This window comes from Salvia hispanica, chromosome 1 (genome assembly GCF_023119035.1).
Source record: "Salvia hispanica cultivar TCC Black 2014 chromosome 1, UniMelb_Shisp_WGS_1.0, whole genome shotgun sequence".
Classification (NCBI taxonomy): Eukaryota; Viridiplantae; Streptophyta; class Magnoliopsida; order Lamiales; family Lamiaceae; genus Salvia; species Salvia hispanica.
In genome coordinates, this window is record NC_062965.1 from 25,355,507 (window position 1) to 25,375,034 (window position 19,528).

The 19,528-nt window shown below is 35.9% G+C and overlaps 3 protein-coding genes and 1 pseudogene across 3 annotated transcripts; 3 read left to right on the plus strand and 1 right to left on the minus strand.

Annotated features, from left to right (window-relative positions):
• Window positions 1-3,671: 3,671 nt before the first annotated feature.
• LOC125191888 lies at window positions 3,672-4,402 on the plus strand (annotated as a pseudogene).
• Window positions 4,403-9,020: 4,618 nt separating this feature from the next.
• LOC125201298 (17.8 kDa class I heat shock protein-like) lies at window positions 9,021-9,733 on the plus strand. Its single transcript, XM_048099360.1, has one exon. The coding sequence runs from the start codon at window positions 9,108-9,110 to the stop codon at window positions 9,576-9,578; it is 471 nt and encodes a 156-aa protein (XP_047955317.1). The 5' UTR covers window positions 9,021-9,107; the 3' UTR covers window positions 9,579-9,733.
• A 1,504-nt stretch (window positions 9,734-11,237) lies between these two features.
• LOC125191899 lies at window positions 11,238-12,311 on the minus strand. The gene has a single exon (XM_048089328.1). It carries the CDS (start codon window positions 12,309-12,311, stop codon window positions 11,238-11,240), a length of 1,074 nt encoding a protein of 357 aa, XP_047945285.1.
• A 2,151-nt stretch (window positions 12,312-14,462) lies between these two features.
• LOC125201210 (17.8 kDa class I heat shock protein-like) lies at window positions 14,463-15,203 on the plus strand. The gene has a single exon (XM_048099231.1). The coding sequence runs from the start codon at window positions 14,605-14,607 to the stop codon at window positions 15,073-15,075; it is 471 nt and encodes a 156-aa protein (XP_047955188.1). The 5' UTR covers window positions 14,463-14,604; the 3' UTR covers window positions 15,076-15,203.
• The last annotated feature ends 4,325 nt before the right edge of the window (window positions 15,204-19,528 follow it).

Sequence of the window (19,528 nt, forward strand, 5' to 3'; positions counted from 1 at the left end):
GTATTTGACCGTGTGTGTGTGTGTGTGCGCACGCCTCGGCGTGCGTGCACAAGTGTGGTGTTCGTGTGCGTGTGTTGTGTGTGTGGAACACTCATGCGTGACACGATTTAATGGTGAAATTGGAGTTGTTATTTGAATAAAAATGATATGCTTAGCATACTTTGATTTTGATTGATGATTTTGAAAATAATCGATGGGAAAAAGGGAAATATGGGAGACATGCATGATTTTTGAAATCAATGTTTGAAACTGATGTGTGATACGCCTAATTTAAAGGTGATACTTCGCGCTCTCAGCGTGATAAACGAGGAGAAGAGAATACTATCGAGCTAAGCCGACGAGGTGGGCTTTCTTTTAAAATAAGGACATTGTCCTAAACTGATATTGATGAGAATGAGATATGTGTTATCATGCCTTGATTTGTTTTGTCGTGCCTATCCCTCGTGGCTATGCCACTATTGTTATAATCGAATTCGGATCCTTGTAGAGCCGCAAACTCTACTTGGGTTAGTGTACACCAATGTTAGACCGAGAGTCAGCGTACGGGTTGGCCGGTCTAGTGACCTGGATTGCGGCCGCATTCCTTGTCATGTAGAATGAGGATATGGTAAACGTCGATGTGAAAAATGGTTGCGCGACCGTGATATTTGATAAAGGAAATATTTTGGTGCCTCGGGTCTTTCTAAAGTTAAAACCCCGATGGACACTTGAGAATGGCATGATAACTATAATTGTGATAAAACTGTTTTCGGCATGAGTCCACTGAGTATGTTTATAGTACTCAGCCCTGCATGTGTTTTCTCTATGTGCAGGTTGAGCGGTGGCGAGCGGGCGGCGGTGTTGAGTAGAAAATAATGTCATGATCTGTTGGTACTATAAGTGTCGTTGTGTCTCCATACATAGCCTCACTTCTTTCTTGGTCGCTTCCGCTATATGTTATGAAAAATTGTTATCTTTTGGTTGGGATGAATACTTTTATTGCGTGGGTATATTTTGGAACACTTGAAAATATTTTGGAACCTTTACTACTTTGGAGCATTTATGGTGATAGCCTTTTGTTGGATTTCTTTGCTAAGGCATTATTCTTTTCTTATTTAATTGTTCATTTAATGCTTTGGATAAATCCCTTTTCAAATGGAACCCTAGCCTATGATCTTTGATGCATTTAAGTCCGTTTAGTTAACGATTGCCGCATTTATTATACCCTAGATGGGCGGGTCGTTACAGGATCTCCTGTCAACGGGATTCCTTGCCCAGTCTGCATCAGTGTATCCATGAATTTCCAAATGGTCATTCTTTTTTAACATGATCCCGTGATCAAATGTTCCTTTCAGATATCTCACGATCCTTAGTGCTGCTTCAAGATGCTTTTGTTGAGGTTGGTGCATAAACTGACTTACTATACTTACTGCGTATGCAATATCAGGTCTAGTATGCGATAGGTAGATTAGCTTCCCCACAAGCCTTTGGTAACTTTCTCGATCTGTCGGTTGAGCACCTTCTTCAATTTGTAGACCATGGTTGACAACGATGAGTGTTTCTGTTGGTTTACAATCCATCATTCCTATTTCCGCCAATAGATCAAAGATATATTTTCTTTGGTTGATGAAGATCCCTTTCCTTGATCTTAATACTTCCACACCAAGAAAGTATTTCAGTGCTCCTAGATCTTTCATCTCAAATTCAGTGGCCAAATTTTTCTTGAGTTGATTGATCTCCTCTTCATCATTTCCTGTTATGATCATATCGTCAACATAGATAAGTAGACAAGTAATCTTTTTTCCTTTCCTTTTTAGGAACAAGGTGATCTGCATTACTTTGTTGATATTCAAATTTCTTCATTGCTTCACTGAATCTACCAAACCATGCTCTTGGAGACTGTTTTAGTTCGTACAAAGTTTTCTTCAGTCGGCATACCTCCCCTTCTTTGAACTCTCCCTCAAAGCCAGGAGGGCTCTCCATATAGACTTCTTTCTTCAAATCTCCATGTAGAAAGGCATTTGTAACGTCGAATTGATGTAAAGGCCAATCTTTGTTTGCTGCAATTGAGAGTAATACTCGAACTGTATCCATCTTGGCTACTGGGGAAAAGGTTTCTGAATAATCCACTCCATAGGTTTGAGTGTACCCTTTTGCTACAAGTCGAGCTTTGTACCTTTCAATGGATCCATCTGGTCTTCGTTTGATTGTGAATACCCATCTACATCCCACTGCGTGTTTCCCTTCTAGGAGCAGACATTTTTCCCAAGTATGATTCCTTGCAAGTGCCTTCAATTCTATTTGCATTGCTTCTCTCCACTTTTTATTTTTCATGGCTTCTTCGACTGACTGGGGAATCTCCTTTTCTTCATATAATGCTTCTTCGAAAGCTCTCGCCATTTTTGTCAAGTTTGCCCTTGCTATATTCCCGACTGAGTATCTTGTTTTCCCTCCTCTTTCTGGCGAATATCTTTTGGGTGGGACACCTCGATTACTCCGGTGAGGTAGAATGTATTGTCCAGTATCTCCATCTACTGGGTGACATGCAGAAGTATCATCAGTAATAACAGGAATTTCAATTGCAGTATTGTTTACCTCAGGTGTCGGACGGGATATTGGTGAGTCACTGGGTTCCACAGGTTGTATCGTGTGCGAGACTTGCTCGGAGGAAATATTAGCTGGCTCGGGTGCAGTAGGATCTGCTGTGTATGGCATAGGTGACCAACTTAGGAAGTCTATCGTATTTCCCTCCCCCAAAATCGTTCATCAAAAATTGACAAATCAAAGCTTTACTGCACACACTGTGGTATGAACAAACACACAATGGAGACATGCTTCAAGCGAGATCATAGATTTGGACTCGATCGGCCCTCACACCGAAGGTTGTGACCAAGCTCTTCCACATGGCCTTGGCCGTCTGATGTTGGGCAAACTGCATGACGAGCCGGGGCTCCATGTTTTGGATCAGCCATGAGAACACCGTGTAGTCGGCAGCCTGCCATTCTTTGAATTTTGGATCGTCGGGCTTGGGAGGAATGGCGTCCCCCTCAAGATGATCCAGTTTGTCTCGGCTGCCGACGGCAACGAGCATGAGTTTGGACCAAATAGGGAAGTTTTTCCCATCGAGTTTGAATCCTATTGACACTGATTCAATTGATTTTGCCATTTGAATTGGATCTCACTTGATTTTGGTTTGCAGGTTTGAGATTGGATAAAAAAAATGGGAGTTGTATATTGCTGGATCTTTGGCCGGAGGGCTGGAAAGGTACCGAACGATGATGAAGAAAAAATTCTGAGTTCGAAAAAAGGTGTTTTTCTGATTTTGGAAAAAAAAAAAAAAAACTAGGATCGAAACATTGCTCTGATACCATGTTGAATATTCAAATATTGAGTTTGAAAGAGAAGTTTATTCTCTGAATTGTATTTTTTGGATACATTGTACATTGGTATTTATAGGGCAAGAGATATAAATGTACATAGAAACTAGACTATTGGGACTCTACATTATAAATGCAATATTTTCTTTCCAATGGGTTGGAAAGAAAAATGTACATAGAAACAGTTTTCCTTTTGGTAGAGTTCACACCGTGGAGAAAGAAATTCGTTTAAAGAGGGGATTCTCAACGTTTCCTCTCTTGTCCAAATTTCGTAAAAGAGCACATAATATCGGTTACAGCTACATTCATATTGGAATGATTCAGGTGGGTTTGAAACCCACAAAACTAGGCTCAAATGCCTCTGCAATAATCTAGCTTTGCGACAAGAGATATATTGAATACGAAGTTTATGTGTTGAGTAAGGTTGAGTCAAGTTTATGTGATGGCCCTATTTACTTCACCTACTTCCCTGACCATTGCGTTGCTTTAGTTGACTCGTTTGATTCTTTCACCGTTGACGTTGAAATCAAAGGCTCTGGTGGGAATGAGAGCGTCGTTCTTATGTATAAGTTCCACTATCAAGTGGTGAACAGGCCATATTTAATGGATTATTCGGCTGATTTTCCTATTGATAAGAGAGGGAAGACTACTTTATACCTTGCTAAGATTGCTGGGGGAGATCGTGTGGTGTCGAAAACTATCTCTTGGGATGAGACTGAAACAAGCCAAGGATCTGGCACCGCCGGTGTTGACTGGAGGGAGATGGCGAGGGGGCATGTGGTGAAGGTGGATGTTCCCGGTTTCAAGAAAGAAGAAGTTAAGGTTGTGGTTGAAGATGGTGGAGTTTTACAGATCAATGCAGAGAGAAGCGAGGAGGAGGACTGCAAGGAGAGGAGCAGTGGGATACTCCACCGATTGAGGCTGCCGGAGAGTGTTGATTTGGATGAGATGAAGGCGTGCATGGAAAATGGGGTGCAAACAGTTACTGTGCCCAAGGAGGAAGTCAAGAGGATGAAGCAAGTGAGATTATTGAAATCTCTGGTTAAGCTAATTAATTATGGGTAATAGTCCCCGTCCCAGATTTATAGTCACATTTAGTTATGACACGAGTTTTAAGGAATTGGTGGAGTGTGTAATTAATGAAGCGAGAGGTGGAGTGTATAATAAATGAAATGAGATGGTGGAGTGAGGTGTTGGAGTGTGTAATAAATAAAGTGAGTTGGTTGTGTTAAGTTTGGTATACTGAAAAGCATGTTTCGAGCAAGTTTCGCGGGAATAGAATCTTGCTTGTATACGTAAAACTCTACAATCCACTTTTAAGTCGATTCAGTATTATTCGAGCAGTCTCGCACAAATAGAATCACTATTATTATTACATTGTGTTTGGTTGTGCATTTATAAAATGTTTACAAATATTTAAATGCATAAGAAGTAAACAAAGTCTAAGTCTTTTGCTTAGTAGACCGGTTGTGGGCGTCGTCCACTTTAAGGTAACACGGTCAGATCTATGCAATGCTTTACAAAAGAAAAAGAAGAATTTCACAACCTAGATAGGCTTTGGCTACCTATCGTGAAAGGTTGCAATGTCAGTCCGCATATTTCTAAGCCTTACTTGAAATAAGATGACATTGGTGTGGTATAGCATTGAACGGATCTAACAAGCAAGACGTGTCTTTATGCTATCTACCGAAAGACTAGGTCTTGATAAAATACTATTTCTTAATCTACATATGTTAGCATTGAGCATATGGTATTGATTATGCACTACTTTGACTTATCAAATGGTGCGGGTTTTTCGCAACCCAATAATCCCGATATATTGGGTAGTGGTGATTAATATCTAGTGGTGCTAGGATTGCTATTATGTTTAATCGTGCGCGAGCTGAGTCTCGTTTGATAATGTTCTCGAGAGGAGCTCGAACAAGGTTTTATTATTCGGAAAACTGGCCAGTTGGAGTTTTATTACTCTATAAATAATAAATAAATGTTTCTTGCTAAGTCCACTCTTGGAATTGTTAAGATGTTAATTAATTAAGTCCATAGCAGACATTAATTAATTAATGGACATTTATATCTTAAGCGCGGGAAATAAATAATAAACAAAGTGGAAACCCGGATTACTTGTAATTTCGGATTTGGATGGGGAGAGTTTAATATTACTTTTGTAGTGGCTCGCTCGTAATATTCCAATATAAGCTTGTATTAAATTGTGGTCTAGTATCGAAGATCATCACGTGGAGAAGGGCAAGCAATCGTCGATTCTTTGGATAATCAAATCGGTAACTCTAAACCGTAGAAATTATGTTTAGGATTTATATTTTCTATGAGCATGAATTATTTGCGTTCTAGCATGCAATTATCTGTTTAACATGTGAATTGATTAATCGCATAATCGGTCAAATAGATCCGTATTCCGATTTATTTGTTTTGTACAAGTCTTCCGCTGTGCAAGGGCCACCAAACCCCAACAGGTTGAAGGTGAGTCCCTTTTTGACTTTTTGGTTTTTTATTTTTGTTTTGATTTACTTTAATGTAGATAATGACATTTGAATGTAATTTTAGTGAATAATGGGGTAAAAGTTTATGTCCAAATATGGAAAATTCTAAACGTGACTATAAATATGGGATGGATATGACAAAATGTGACTATAAATCTGGGACGGATGGGGTATATGTTTGTGGCTTTAATACTGTACTCCCTCTGTCCCAGATAATTCGACCCAGTATTCCATTTCGGGTCGTCCCACATAATTTGTCCCATTTCACTTTTACCATTTTTTGTAGTGGACCTTATATTCCACTAACTCATTTCTACTCACATTTTATTATAAAACTAAAACTTTAAAAGTAGGATCCACATCCCACCAACTTTTTCAACTCATTTTTCATTAGATTTGTTAAAACTCGTATGGGGTCAAAGTGTCCCAAATTATCTGGGACGAAGGAAGTATTTGCTATCGTGTTTTAGGCTTTAGTAAAGCCATCATTATGTAATGTAGAATCCAATTAATCTAATCAGTTTGCGAGTTATTGTGGTTTGTGCTGCAATTAAAATAGATGTGAATAATGTATTACAACTAGAATTTATTTGATCAAACCACCATATACAACAATTGCCTATATTTTTATTTGATCAAAATTCATACTTATAAATAATGAATAAAATTTTATAAAAAAAATAATAAATTTATTTCAGTCGGGCTTGAAACGACCCATGATATGAAGTTATCGAATATGTGGTCCAAGGCATCTCGAAAAATCAAATACTACTCCCTCCGTTCCATAAACAATGTCGAGATTTTAAGAAGTTTTTCTTTTGTATGCTAAATGGAGAGATAAAGTCATTTCTATATTAATATAGGAGAGATCTTTTCCAAAAATAAAAATATGACATATTTAATGGAACAAATTAAAAAGAAAAATGAGACATCTTTCATGGGACTAAGAGCATCTCCAATGGCTTTAGGCCAACCACAGGCTAGCCACTCTCTTTCCCTGCCATGTCATCAGCACTAAAATTCCATCTGCCACATCATCATTTTAAGCAAATAGGTTAGCTTAAGGCTAGTCACAGGCTAGCCGCAATAAAAATAATTCAATTTACGTAATTAAATTTATGACAAATTACGGAAATAAATTTACGAGAAATATACGGGAAAATTCATTAATTTCATTTAAATAAAAAAAATGTACATTGATTATAAAAAATAACATTAATTAAAAAAAATTACATAAATTACAATCACGCAAAATACGAAATTAAAGTTACGACACAGATACGGGAAAATGCAGTAATTTTATATAAATTAAAAAAAAGATACATCCTAAAATAATCACATAATTAAAAAAAAATATTCATAAAAAAAATACATTAAAAATGCAATAAAAAATGCATTAAAAATACATTAAAAATGCAATAAATAAAAAAAAATACATAAAAAATATATTAAAAAAAATGCAATCGGCTAGCCGAAATTGAGCCCGCAATGGAGACTAGCGGATCGGCTAGAGCTCGCCGATCGGCTAGCCTAAATTGCCGCAATGGAGGCTAGCGGATTGGCTAGCGCCGCGATCGGCTAGCCTATCCGCTAGCCTCCATTGGAGATGCTCTAAGGAAATATAATTTATAAAATTATTTGAATAATTAAATTTATAAGTTATTGAGATAATTATAAAAATTATTACATTGAAAATAATAAAATCATAATCAGATTATTTTTTATAAAAATGTTGCTTATATCTTTACTCAAAATTATACTTCGTATTTTAATTGATTTTTAAGAACTTCAAATTAATCCCTTAAAAATAAGAGTATGTTGCTCATATTTGAAAATAATAAATCATAATCAGGTTATCTTTTACGAAAATGTTGCTTAGGGCATTCACAATGGTGGCCTTAACTTCGGTGTCCATCTCAGAACCTATATTCGTGCAATGAGAGCTCATCCTACAACTTATCTTATTTCCACATCATCACTATTTTATATATTTCACAAAAAACAAACAAACTAAAAACATTGGAAACATTGTGACTAGAGAGAGTAAAATGTAGAATGAGATAAAAACAAGTGGAATAATGTGAATAATTAAAAATGTTGCTTAGGGCATTCACAATGGTGGCCTTAACTTCGGAGTCCATCTCAGAACCTATATTCGTGCAATGAGAGCTCATCCTACAACTTATCTTATTTCCACATCATCACTATTTTATATATTTTAAAAAAAACAAACAAACTAAAAACATCGGAAACATTGTGACTAGAGAGAGTAAAATGTAGAATGAGATAAAAACAAGTGGAATAATGTGAATAATTGGTAGGGAATGTGGTATATACAAGAAAATAATGAATAAAATAAAAAAAATAAAAAAAAAAGAAATTTCCGTTGTCGGTGGATCGGCTTCGGGGCGGAGGCAATGAAGAATGGTGATTGGCCCCCTCACCACAATCGGAGCCTATAATGGCTGATGGGGTGGCCGGTCGCAAGGCGGTTGCGATCAACCATCATAGTGAATGCTCTTATAAAAGAGTATAATTACTCAATTGATTGCAATTATAATTTTTTAGAACTTCAAAATTAATCCCCGAAAAATAAGAGCATGTTGCTCAAGTTATAAATTCTCAGAAAACAACTACTACAATTTGGGCCGGCTAGTGTGTATTGCTTAAATTAAATAGTCTATTCGTCCGTAAAATGTTGTTCACTTTTGCCATTTTAATTCGTCCGTAAAATATTATCTAGTTAATTTTTTTTTATTCATCATTTTTGGTAAATGGACCTCACTTTCAACAAACTCATTATATTGACATTCTATTATAAAATTAATATATAAATGTAAGACTCATATTTTACTAATTTTTTTCAGGTACTTTTCACATTTTCAAACTCGCACTAAATCAGAATTGGACAATATTTTAAAACTCGCGCTGAATCAGAATTGAACAATATTTTGTGGACGAAGGAAATACCAAACACCATGGGCCGCAATTGGTACAATTTGGGCTGGCTGGTCCTGGGCCGTGAATTTATTCATTAGCCTTGTGAGACATATGTAGAACGTATGAGTAGAATCTAGAATCTAACATTAAACAGAGTATTCCAGAATCCGCACAAAACGGACCGATTTCTCCTTTGATTACTATAAATTCTCCTCCTCCTTTATCCCGATTCATCATTAGAAATCACAAGTCTCACATCAATCAATCAATCAATTGCACACATAAATAATAAATTCTGTGATTTGAAGCAAAAATGTCTCTGATCCCGAGCTTCTTTGGCAACCGTCGTACCAACGTGTTCGACTCATTCTCCCTCGATGTGTGGGATCCCTTCGATGGCTTTCCTCTCTCCACCAACTTCCCCTCCTCCGCCCGTGAAACCAGCGCGGTGGCCAACGCCCGTATCGACTGGAAGGAGACGCCGGAGGCTCATCTCTTCAAGGTTGATGTTCCCGGATTGAAGAAAGAGGAAGTGAAGGTTGAGGTTGAAGATGGTTGCATTTTGCAAATCAGTGGGGAGAGAAGCAAGGAGCAGGATGAGAAGAATGACAAGTGGCACCGCGTGGAGAGGAGCAGCGGCAAGTTCCTCCGCCGCTTCAGGCTGCCGGAGAATGCCAAGCTGGAGCAGGTGAAGGCGGCCATGGAGAATGGAGTGCTAACGGTGACGGTGCCAAAGGAGGAAGCCAAGAAGCCTGAAGTGAAGGCTATTGATATCTCTGGTTAAATATTACATGAATCATGATCATGTTTCAGCTATTGATAAAGTTGTGAAATGTAATTTATTAGTACTACTACTATGGTAAAAGAATGATATTGAACTCATAAATGATGTGAATTTTAATACCGCGAGTGTATTGAAAGCCTTGTTATTTTTGTATATTTTGGTATTTTATCAAAAAGATGGTGATTTTCAATACCTATACAATATTAAATAAGTACTATCTTCATCTATTAATAGGTCGGTCAAAATATTTTACTAGCCATGGATTTTAATATGAAAAAGTAATACATTATATTTTGAAATTTCAAGTCCGAATTCATTTTAATTATGCTAAAAATTGATGAAGATTATTGAATACTATAATTATTTATTTTCTTATAAAAATAACCACTTCTATAATTAATACTTCATCCCTCCACAAATAGTAGTCTCATTTCTATCCGGCACGGGTTTTAAGAAATGTTAAAAAAAAGTGGGTGGAAGAAAGCTAGTGAAATATGAGTCTCACTTGTATTTATAGTTTTAAATAATATGTGAGTGGAATGAGTTAGTGGAATGTAGGGTCTCTTTACCATTTATGATCGAATTGGGATTCTTATTCGTGGACGGGATCAAAATGAAAAAATGGGACTCTTATTCGTGGACGGAGGGAGTATTTACCTGGTAAAGTAAAAGTTGGCAAAACATAATGTTATGTACTTATGTTATTTGTTTTTTAAAGCAGTAGAGTGGTTTTTAAATTTAACTGAAATTTATAAAATAAAAAATGCTAATAGTTATTTTCAATATATTAAATTTAAACTAAATAAAAAAAACAATGCTAAAAATGAATTGAACAATAATGATGCTAACTTAATAATCCTTTTTTAGAATGATACTCATAATGCTATAATAATATTGAAGATACATATTTTGTAATTAAAATTCAAATAAACGAAAAATGATCAAAAATGATCACAAGAACATTGCAACAGAAAACCAAAATGGACTAATTAACAAAATAAAAACCACATACTATAAGTTATAATCACACTTGTTCAAGACATATCTCGTAATTCAAATCCAAATGCACTAGACAACTTAAAAAGCTTTACTACCCCATTATTGTTGCATAGTCACTTCATGTTGAAGGAGATGTTGCAACGTCGGTTGATGCTGCAGGAAATGCCAAGGGATTTTCAATGTCTTGCGCCATGGATGCCCTCCACTCACGCTGCTGCAGAATTTCAAGAATCTCTTTACTCTCACCAAGAAGAATTGCTGCTTGTCTCACGCTATCTTGCCTTTATTTGAAGTCGTTTCTGTGACACTTGACTGTTATGACCCGCACTAGATTGGTGAGACATGCTGCTAGTATATCTGCGATGGTGATGGATTTACTCTCAAGTAGTTCGTCATCACTTAGGTGCTCAACAATTGTCATCCCTACCAAGATCGTCTGAGCAATCCTGTACATTGAGTTAGCAGCTATAACCCTACTAGGCCAGTTGAGAGGGTTCTGCATCATAACATCTCTTGTTTGAGCCATGAATCTAGTCACAATCTTTTCTGCAGCAACAGAGAGATTTTGCAGTGTTTCCATCTGCGTTGCACCTCTCGTCGAGCTGTCAAGATCATTACAATCCCATTTTGTGTATACTTCAACTCCAACCCAAACCACATCTACTCTTTTCTGATGCTTTCCATCTCCCCGTGTCTATTAAGAGTTTTCTCAATGACCTTCACGATGGACAAGCCCTCACTAACACTAGCCAATAGTTGGTTAGCCTCATCGTCAGCAATGTTGGCAAGTGCAAGTGAAATAGCCGTCAAAGTCACGACGGACAGAGACCAGCAATTTGGAGGTTCTTGAGAATGCAAGCTTGGAACTTGGTTGTTGTCAAATCGTCCCACCCCATCAAAGTTCGCAGATTTCCTGAGAAGTCGGATCAAATTCTTAGGCTGCTTTTTTTCGCCTTGTTGTATCAGCCTATCTGCCTGCCTGCAGATGTTCTTCACGATATAATCAGGTAATTTTGGCTCACCTTCAAGTAGAAGAACATATCGGTTAAAATCTACTTGTGCTCCATCGCTTGAAGATTCAGAACCTCCCACTCTCAAAATCTTGCAGAAACGTAAAAAAACTACACTCCCAAATTGAACTAGTTTGCTAGCTGAAACAAAGAGAATCTGAACCCCAATGCAGAAATTAAGAATATATGTTACAACATCACAAATTAGCTTCTTGCATACTTGGTTTTGAACTCGAAATGGAAGTGGTGTATCCCTCCACTCTACAAGCTTCAAAGTCCAGTACTTGTCAACTTTCAGTTCATCTCTGAAGCTCTTACGTTCCGTTTCTAAAGCCTTGACTATGCATGCCCATCTGGCTATAGGACCACAGTTTCCAATCAAAACTCCAAAAACTTGAATTCCTATAATCCACCTGATGGACCAGCTATAGTGTGAAGTATTATGTGGACAATAATTGATCACAGATGAAATGGATACGTGGGAAGATACCAAAATTTGATCACTGGTAGCGAGTAGGACTGTCAAAATACACAAGAGAGCGGAAGTGGAAGAAATGGGAGATCTTGCCAACACAAACTGTGGACTAGCAGTCTCTGCCATCACCCAATACCCTTTCACCAATATTCCAACTTCATCAATACTCGCATCTACTTGTCTATCTGAAACCAATGTGTGCATCTCGTTATACTTCAATTCCATGTATCTTCTGGTGCTTGAAATCATTAACGCTATAGAACATGACATTGCTAACAAGAGGAGTGTGATGACTACACATGCGTTTTGTTGGCGAAAGTTATAGAACTCATCTGAAACTAACGGATGCATCTGAACAATATGAATGCATACATTTACGTTGATAGTGATGACTAGGAGGCCTAAAGCTGCTAAGTTGAGTACAATTTCATTGTTTTCCATGGACCCCAAAGATATCATGAAATGATTCATACAAGTAGACATGAAAATAAGGCTTTCAAACCGTGAATATTGATCTTGGGTGCTAAGGTCGGTGCTTGTTAGATCTACGGGAAACTTCATGGTCACGGCTAATACTGTCAAGGAGAAAGCGTTGAGAGAGAAATAGTGAGACGGGAGCCAATACCTTTTGGTTCTAAAGCTAATGAAAGCATCGGTCGTGATAGCAAGCGTGCAGGAGGCCGTAGCTGCTGTGATATACAACCCTATCTATGGCATTGTTGAATCAAGTTTCTTTTGCACCTCCTTGAATAACGAGGTGCAGTCGGGTGAAGCCATGACTTCGGCAGTCTCTTGTTTTGATTTATGCTTCTCTCTCTCTCTTTTTTTTTAAATTTCTTTTTTTTTTTTGGCTGGGATGGAATTTCGGTAGAATGTGCTGAGTAAATGAGTTTTTTGCAGGAATATCATGGTTGAAATTAGCTTAATTTTCTTCCTACATCTATTTATTACATTATGACTTTGTAGGTCATTTTTTGTGGTCCGATTTCATGTGTCATTGGTATTTTTCTTATATTCATCGAAGACTTATTAAATCTAATTATATACTACTATATTTATTATTTTGAATTTAATTAATGTCACTTGTATAGATAAATATTAATCATGCCTTTTATAAATTATTATAAATTTTCTTTATAATAAATATCATCAAAATAATTAATTTAATAGTGGGACATGAATGAGATACCAATAATGACATTTTAATTAATTATTAAGTTCAATTCATTCGAAATTAGCTAGGTCGCAGTAAATTAAAAGAAGTCGATAAAGTATAGTTTTAGACTAGCTGATGTATTTATATATTGAAATCATACCAAGCACAAATAGTGTAAATACTGAATATATTTTAATTATAAAGTAGAATTTTATTAAGTATCCACATTTTTCAGTTCACTCTAATCAAATTAATGATTTTGAATATTTATTGGATTATCAAGTCTTGACCGCGTTGACTGTCACATTCACAGAAGTGGTCGTCTACCGCTGCCTCCAAATTCAATGCACAACTCTAAATATCTCGTGGCCACTGAACAAGCATATAATCCAAAATTCCAAATTAAACGCCATGAATATTAAGAAAAATCGTGGTAATGAACGTAACTAATTAACTAGGGTTGCAACTACAACCGATAATTTTGAACGCGTATATAACGGGAAAGCATGAAACGACAACGCACCAAAATAAGTACCGCATTAAACATTACTGTTTTTTGCTCTTATTCATTGACTATACAATGTTGTCGCAGCTAGAAGTTCAGGTCCAAATAATAATACCCAGGCTTCCTTAGTTATTCCATTACGACAACCAGGGCCCAATTGCCTGATTTTTTTGTAAAGAAGTATTTGTTTCCAGAATAAATTAAATTAAGCTACGTTCTTTTTATCTGATAATTACTATCCAATAATTTATGGTTACAGTGTGTTTTAGAACTATTAATATATGTTGTGGTGCTAATTCTACGTTGATAGTAGTAGTATAGACTTGTAGGTTGTAAGACAATCGTAATTAGTCTAATTTTATTTTCTTACAATCATCTTATACGCTATTGAGATAAATATAAAAAGTGTTGAAAATAATAAATCATAATCAGGTTATTTTTTTACAAAACTGTTGCTTATAAAATAATCATTACTACAAAATTATACTCCGTATTTTAATAGATTTTTAGGAACTTCAAATGATATTTAAGAAATTCCCTTAACAATTAGAGTATGTTGCTTAGACTATACGAAACAAATGGAGCTAGAATTTGGGCTGGCTGATCATGGGCCTTGATTTATTAACAAGTGCAATTAATATATAAATTCGACGAAGAGAATTAAGAGACATGTACGTAGGAGTAGAATCTAGAATCTACCATTTCTATCCCAAAAACAGAGCATTCCAGAATCCGCATTCCAGAATCCGCACGAAGCGGACCGATTTCTCCTCTGATAACTATAAATTCTCCTCCTACTTCATCCCGATTCATCATCAGAAATCTCAAGTCTCACATCATTCAGTCAGTCGCACACATAAATTCTGTGATTAGAAGCAAAAATGTCTCTGATCCCAAGCTTCTTCGGGCGCCGCAGCAGCAACGTGTTCGATCCATTCTCCCTCGATGTTTGGGATCCTTTTCAGGACTTTCCTCTCTCCACCAACTTCCCCTCCTCCGCGCGTGAAACCACTGCGGTGGCGAATGCCCGCATCGACTGGAAAGAGACGCCGGAAGCTCATCTCTTCAAGGTTGATGTTCCCGGATTGAAGAAGGAAGAAGTCAAGGTTGAGGTTGAGGATGGTGGAATTCTCCAAATCAGTGGGGAGAGAAGCAAGGAGCAGGAAGAGAAGAATGACAAGTGGCACCGTGTGGAAAGGAGTAGCGGCAAGTTTTGCCGCCGCTTCAGGCTGCCGGAGAATGCGAAGCTGGAGCAGGTGAAGGCGGCGATGGAGAATGGGGTGCTCACGGTGACTGTGCCCAAGGAGGAAGTTAAGAAGCCTGAAGTGAAGGCTATTGATATCTCTGGTTAATTACATTATCATCTTTAATCTATTGAAATGTTATTTATTAGTACTATTATGATAAAAGAGTGATATTGAACTCATAAATGATGTGAAATTTTAATACCGACTGTAATGAACTCCTTTTTATATTTGTATATTTTGGCATTTTATAAAAAAAATGTGATTTTCAATACCGATACAATATTAAATAAGTACCATCTTCATTTATTAATAGATCGGTTGAAATATTTTACTGGATTTTAATATGAAAGAGTAATACTTATATTTCGAAATTTCAAGATCGAATTAATTATAGTTACACTAAAAAAATTGATTACAACTTTTTTTTTCTTATAAAAATAACCGCTTTTCTAATAATATTTACTTGGTAAAGTAAAAGTTGGCAAAATATAGTGTTATGTTATTTGTTTATTTATAGTAGTAGAGTGGTTTTTAAATTTAACTGAATTTTATAAAATAAAATATGCTAATTGTATTTTTCAATATATTAAATTTAAACTAAATAAAACAAATAAGGCTAAAAATGAATTGAACAATAGTGATGCCACATAATTAATCATTTTCTCAGAATGATACTCATAATGCTATAATAATATTGAAGATACATATCTAATATTATATTGTAGTCTTTAATTACGTCCTGAGAATCACGCTACATAATCCAATTAACGCGTAATACCCGTGATAATATTATGCAATTGATATAAGTAATACAATTATGGGTATTATGTTGATTTACATGTTGGTGAGCTCACCACACCACCATGTAATACATGAAATATTACATTGCGTTTGGGTCCATTTTCCAAACTTTTTAAAATCTGAAAAATAAAAACGAAATTTTTGTAATCTAATCCTCCCTTTTTTTAGTGAATTAAGCGCTGAAGTGGTAGACGCTACAAAACACATGGATAAAATGGTGGTAGGCAAAGCGAAAACATATAATTAACTACATTTTGTAAATGTATTTTAAACTACTGAGAGTCGCATGAGCGCGTAATTTGCTAGGAAAAAGAAAAAAATGTGTCGCAAAATTTTCGTCTTTTTACTCCATAATTTATTTTTTATATTTAAATAGTGTGAGACTGATCAAAATATGACTTATTCGACAATTTAGCCTTTATAACACATGTCAATATTTTAATTAAGTAATAAAGAAAATCTAATAACTTTACAATCATATTTGGTTAATTTAATTGGTGTATAGTAGTATTTCTTGTATCTCCACATATTATATATGTACGCCAATGTGTATGGAGCCTTCTATAATTACTTTTTTCATCCCCAACTCTCTCTCTTTCTCTAACGGTGTATTTGTCATCTTTGCCAAATAAGAACCGTATATTCAGAAATATACAGTTCTTATTTGACAAATGATCATACAACAAAATGCATCGCAATATCAAGTTTGTTTTTTCCCTTACTATCATCTGTCTCCTCCTCACCTCCACTGATGCTCGTGCCAGAGGAGGCGGCCGCAGCCGCAGCAGCAGCAGAGGATCAGCAAAAGGTGGACGCGCCGGTAAGAGCGGTGCATCGGGCGGAGGCAGTAAGAGCGGTGCATGGGGCAGCGGAAGTAGTTATGGCGTCGGGAACAGTTTTACCCCCGGTTACATCATCGGAAGTAGCAGACCGCAGCAGGTGCGGAACGAGAGCAGCGGGCCATCTATTCAACTGGGGCTGTGGCACTACTTCACCGTCGCCTATTTTACTTATTATGCTTTGATAAACACGAGATTTGCATGTTTTTAAGGCCTAGATTTGGCTCGTTTTAAATGTCAATCTTGCAAATTATGTTCTTAAATTGCATATATTATATATTTTGGTATTTTGACGTGTTTGTTGATAAATGATAGAAAAAGATAGAAAAAGGGTGCAAAAAGGCCAAGGTACAACAGCCTCTGTTCGAGGCCATCTGCCAACGAGTTTGAAGTCCAATCAGTGCTTAATATATACCATTCTCTTCGTCTTTGAAATATTTTCGCGTGGGTACCTTGAACATCTAAATCGGAGTTCCGTGGAGAAAGTTATGGCCATTTTACGAACGTTGCGCAGTGCAGTCAAAATTAGGCGGAAATTGGCGGAAATTAAAGAGAGGAAAGAAATTGTTGCCTTGTGATATCAAATCTCTCCTGTTAATTGTAGGATTCGAAATTGCCATCTTTTCTCTTACTTGGAGGATACTTTTTTACCAATTATAAATCCTTTTCAAGCCTATATATACCCCATAACCTAATTCATAATATTCATCTCAGAGCCTCCAATCCTCTCCATCCCTATAATTCTTCCATCTCATATTCCACATATTATTCTTCCATCTTCCATTGGAGCGGAGCTCTGCAGATCCAGGCAAGAGAAGACTGAAGACTGCATAATTCAACCTTGGGTTTTGTTTTATTTTTCTTTATGTCTAGTACTTTTTGTTGTTTTACTTGTCCATGAGTATTAAACATCTTTTGTAGAATTTTTGGTAATATGCTATGATTTTGAGTTATTAATTCAATTGTTTTTCCTTGTTAGCTCTTGTAGTTATTTCGATTTCTCTTGTGCTTATACATTTGTTTGACTGGCCATCTTATGAATGCATGTGGATTTTACTACAAGAACTGAGAAGTGAGTAGTCTAATTTGAAAGAGGAGAAATTGACGTCTTTGCCAATAAAATCGAGAGATTTGAGCCTTTGAATGAAGCAAAATTATCTTAGGAGCTTTTAGGAGTTGTTGCCTTAGTTCTAGGAAGGACACTTCGGTTCTAGGTAGCAATCTACAAATTATATGCTTCGAGAGAAGATATAGTTTTACATACGTGATAGCTTAGTAACTCTAGAGACCGTAATTCAAGGAAGTCTTTTGGATTTTAGCTTTTGATTGTGGTTCCTAAAATTCTGCATTCCTTAGCCTGTTTTGTATTTTATTTATTTTTATATGTTCTGTTATTTATTTATTTCTTTATGTCTAGTTTATAAATTCAAACCCAAAAACCATGTGTCTCTAAATAGTACATGACGCTTAGTATATGATAGACAGTTGCAATCTTATTCCCTGAGTTCGATATCCCGGTACTGACCTTTAGCTATACTAGATCTACCTTGTATACTTGCAAGAATTTTTAGTGCTAATAAATAGTGCATCATGCTTTTCCATTGAATTAACAAAAATAGGCTCCCTATTTATTCCCTATATTTGTTTTCAAATGAATATGCATTTTTTGAAATATACATTTATCAATATTAATTTATTTATATTATTGGTTTGCTTCAAGATTAATAGTCAAGTGGTAACAAAAAAAAGATTATCGAATTTTGTTGGATTTGTTTAAGTTAATTATGCGTTTAATTTATAGGAGTATTTTGATTCAGTATAAATGTTAGTACAAATAAAAGTTATGAAATCTTATTAAAACCCTCACATGTAATGTCCGGTGATTAGTTCATCGCTTAATTTGAGTATCATATCACTATATCAGTTTCAGCTTATATAGTAATAATCTGAGAACCATCTAATATTGCACTATAAATTTCAGAAGTACAAAATTGAGGTAAGATAAAATAAGACCAATTTTATTAATTTTTTAGACTAGAAATTTACCAAGTCCGATCCTATAAAACCCTCAAATAGCTAGGTAATTACTGGTATACTGTTAATAGTTAATACTATATGGTAGTGATAAAATGCAAACTTATATATTGTACAAACTCTAAACTTTTTAACACAGTGTCAACACAACGTCAACACAGTGTAAGATTTCAAGATTTTGATGTCAACACAATGTCATCACCGTGTCAACCGTTGACACTGTGTTGATATTTTCTGTTGCTATTATTTTGTAATCTGCTGACATTTTTAACGGTTCAGATCATAGTTTGGATTTTGTACAATATCAGGGCCCGTTTGATAAGTTAGTAATGCCTAGATATATATACTTATATGACTATTTCTAAGTGTTTAATATCATAGTTAAGCTATTATGTTAGTCCATGGTTTTCTCTATGGCCCATCTGAGCCCGCAAATTCTTCCTCAAAATACAAAGATATGTATCTCACAGATTTGGTCGGATAGCATTTCTACCTCATTTATTATGATTTATTAATACAAAATCTAGATAATTTCTTGTCTACCAAACAACAACCAAAAAAACCTTCATCCGAGCTTATCTTGACACGAAGCCCGCATTTCTTATTTTATTTAACAAATCTTGGTATATCTCATCTCTCTTATCAAACCTCTTATCAAACGAGCCCTTAGAGTTTGCATTTGATCACATTCTCAATGCTATATTCATCTATTTTGTTTATGCATATTACTTACATTTAGACAAACACAGCACCTTAGGTAATAAGTAGATTTATTAATTTATATTGTTTGATTTGGTAATTACACGGAAGCAGCTGGCCGTCTATTGGGAATGTGGTACTACATCACCATTGCCTATTTAACATACGATTCTTTACGCTTATAT

Coding starts and splice junctions, on each gene's coding strand:
- LOC125201298 (XM_048099360.1), top strand. CDS start 9,108: ATGTCTCTGATCCCGAGCTTCTTTGGCAACCGTCGTACCAACGTGTTC.
- LOC125191899 (XM_048089328.1), bottom strand. CDS start 12,311: ATGATTTCAAGCACCAGAAGATACATGGAATTGAAGTATAACGAGATG.
- LOC125201210 (XM_048099231.1), top strand. CDS start 14,605: ATGTCTCTGATCCCAAGCTTCTTCGGGCGCCGCAGCAGCAACGTGTTC.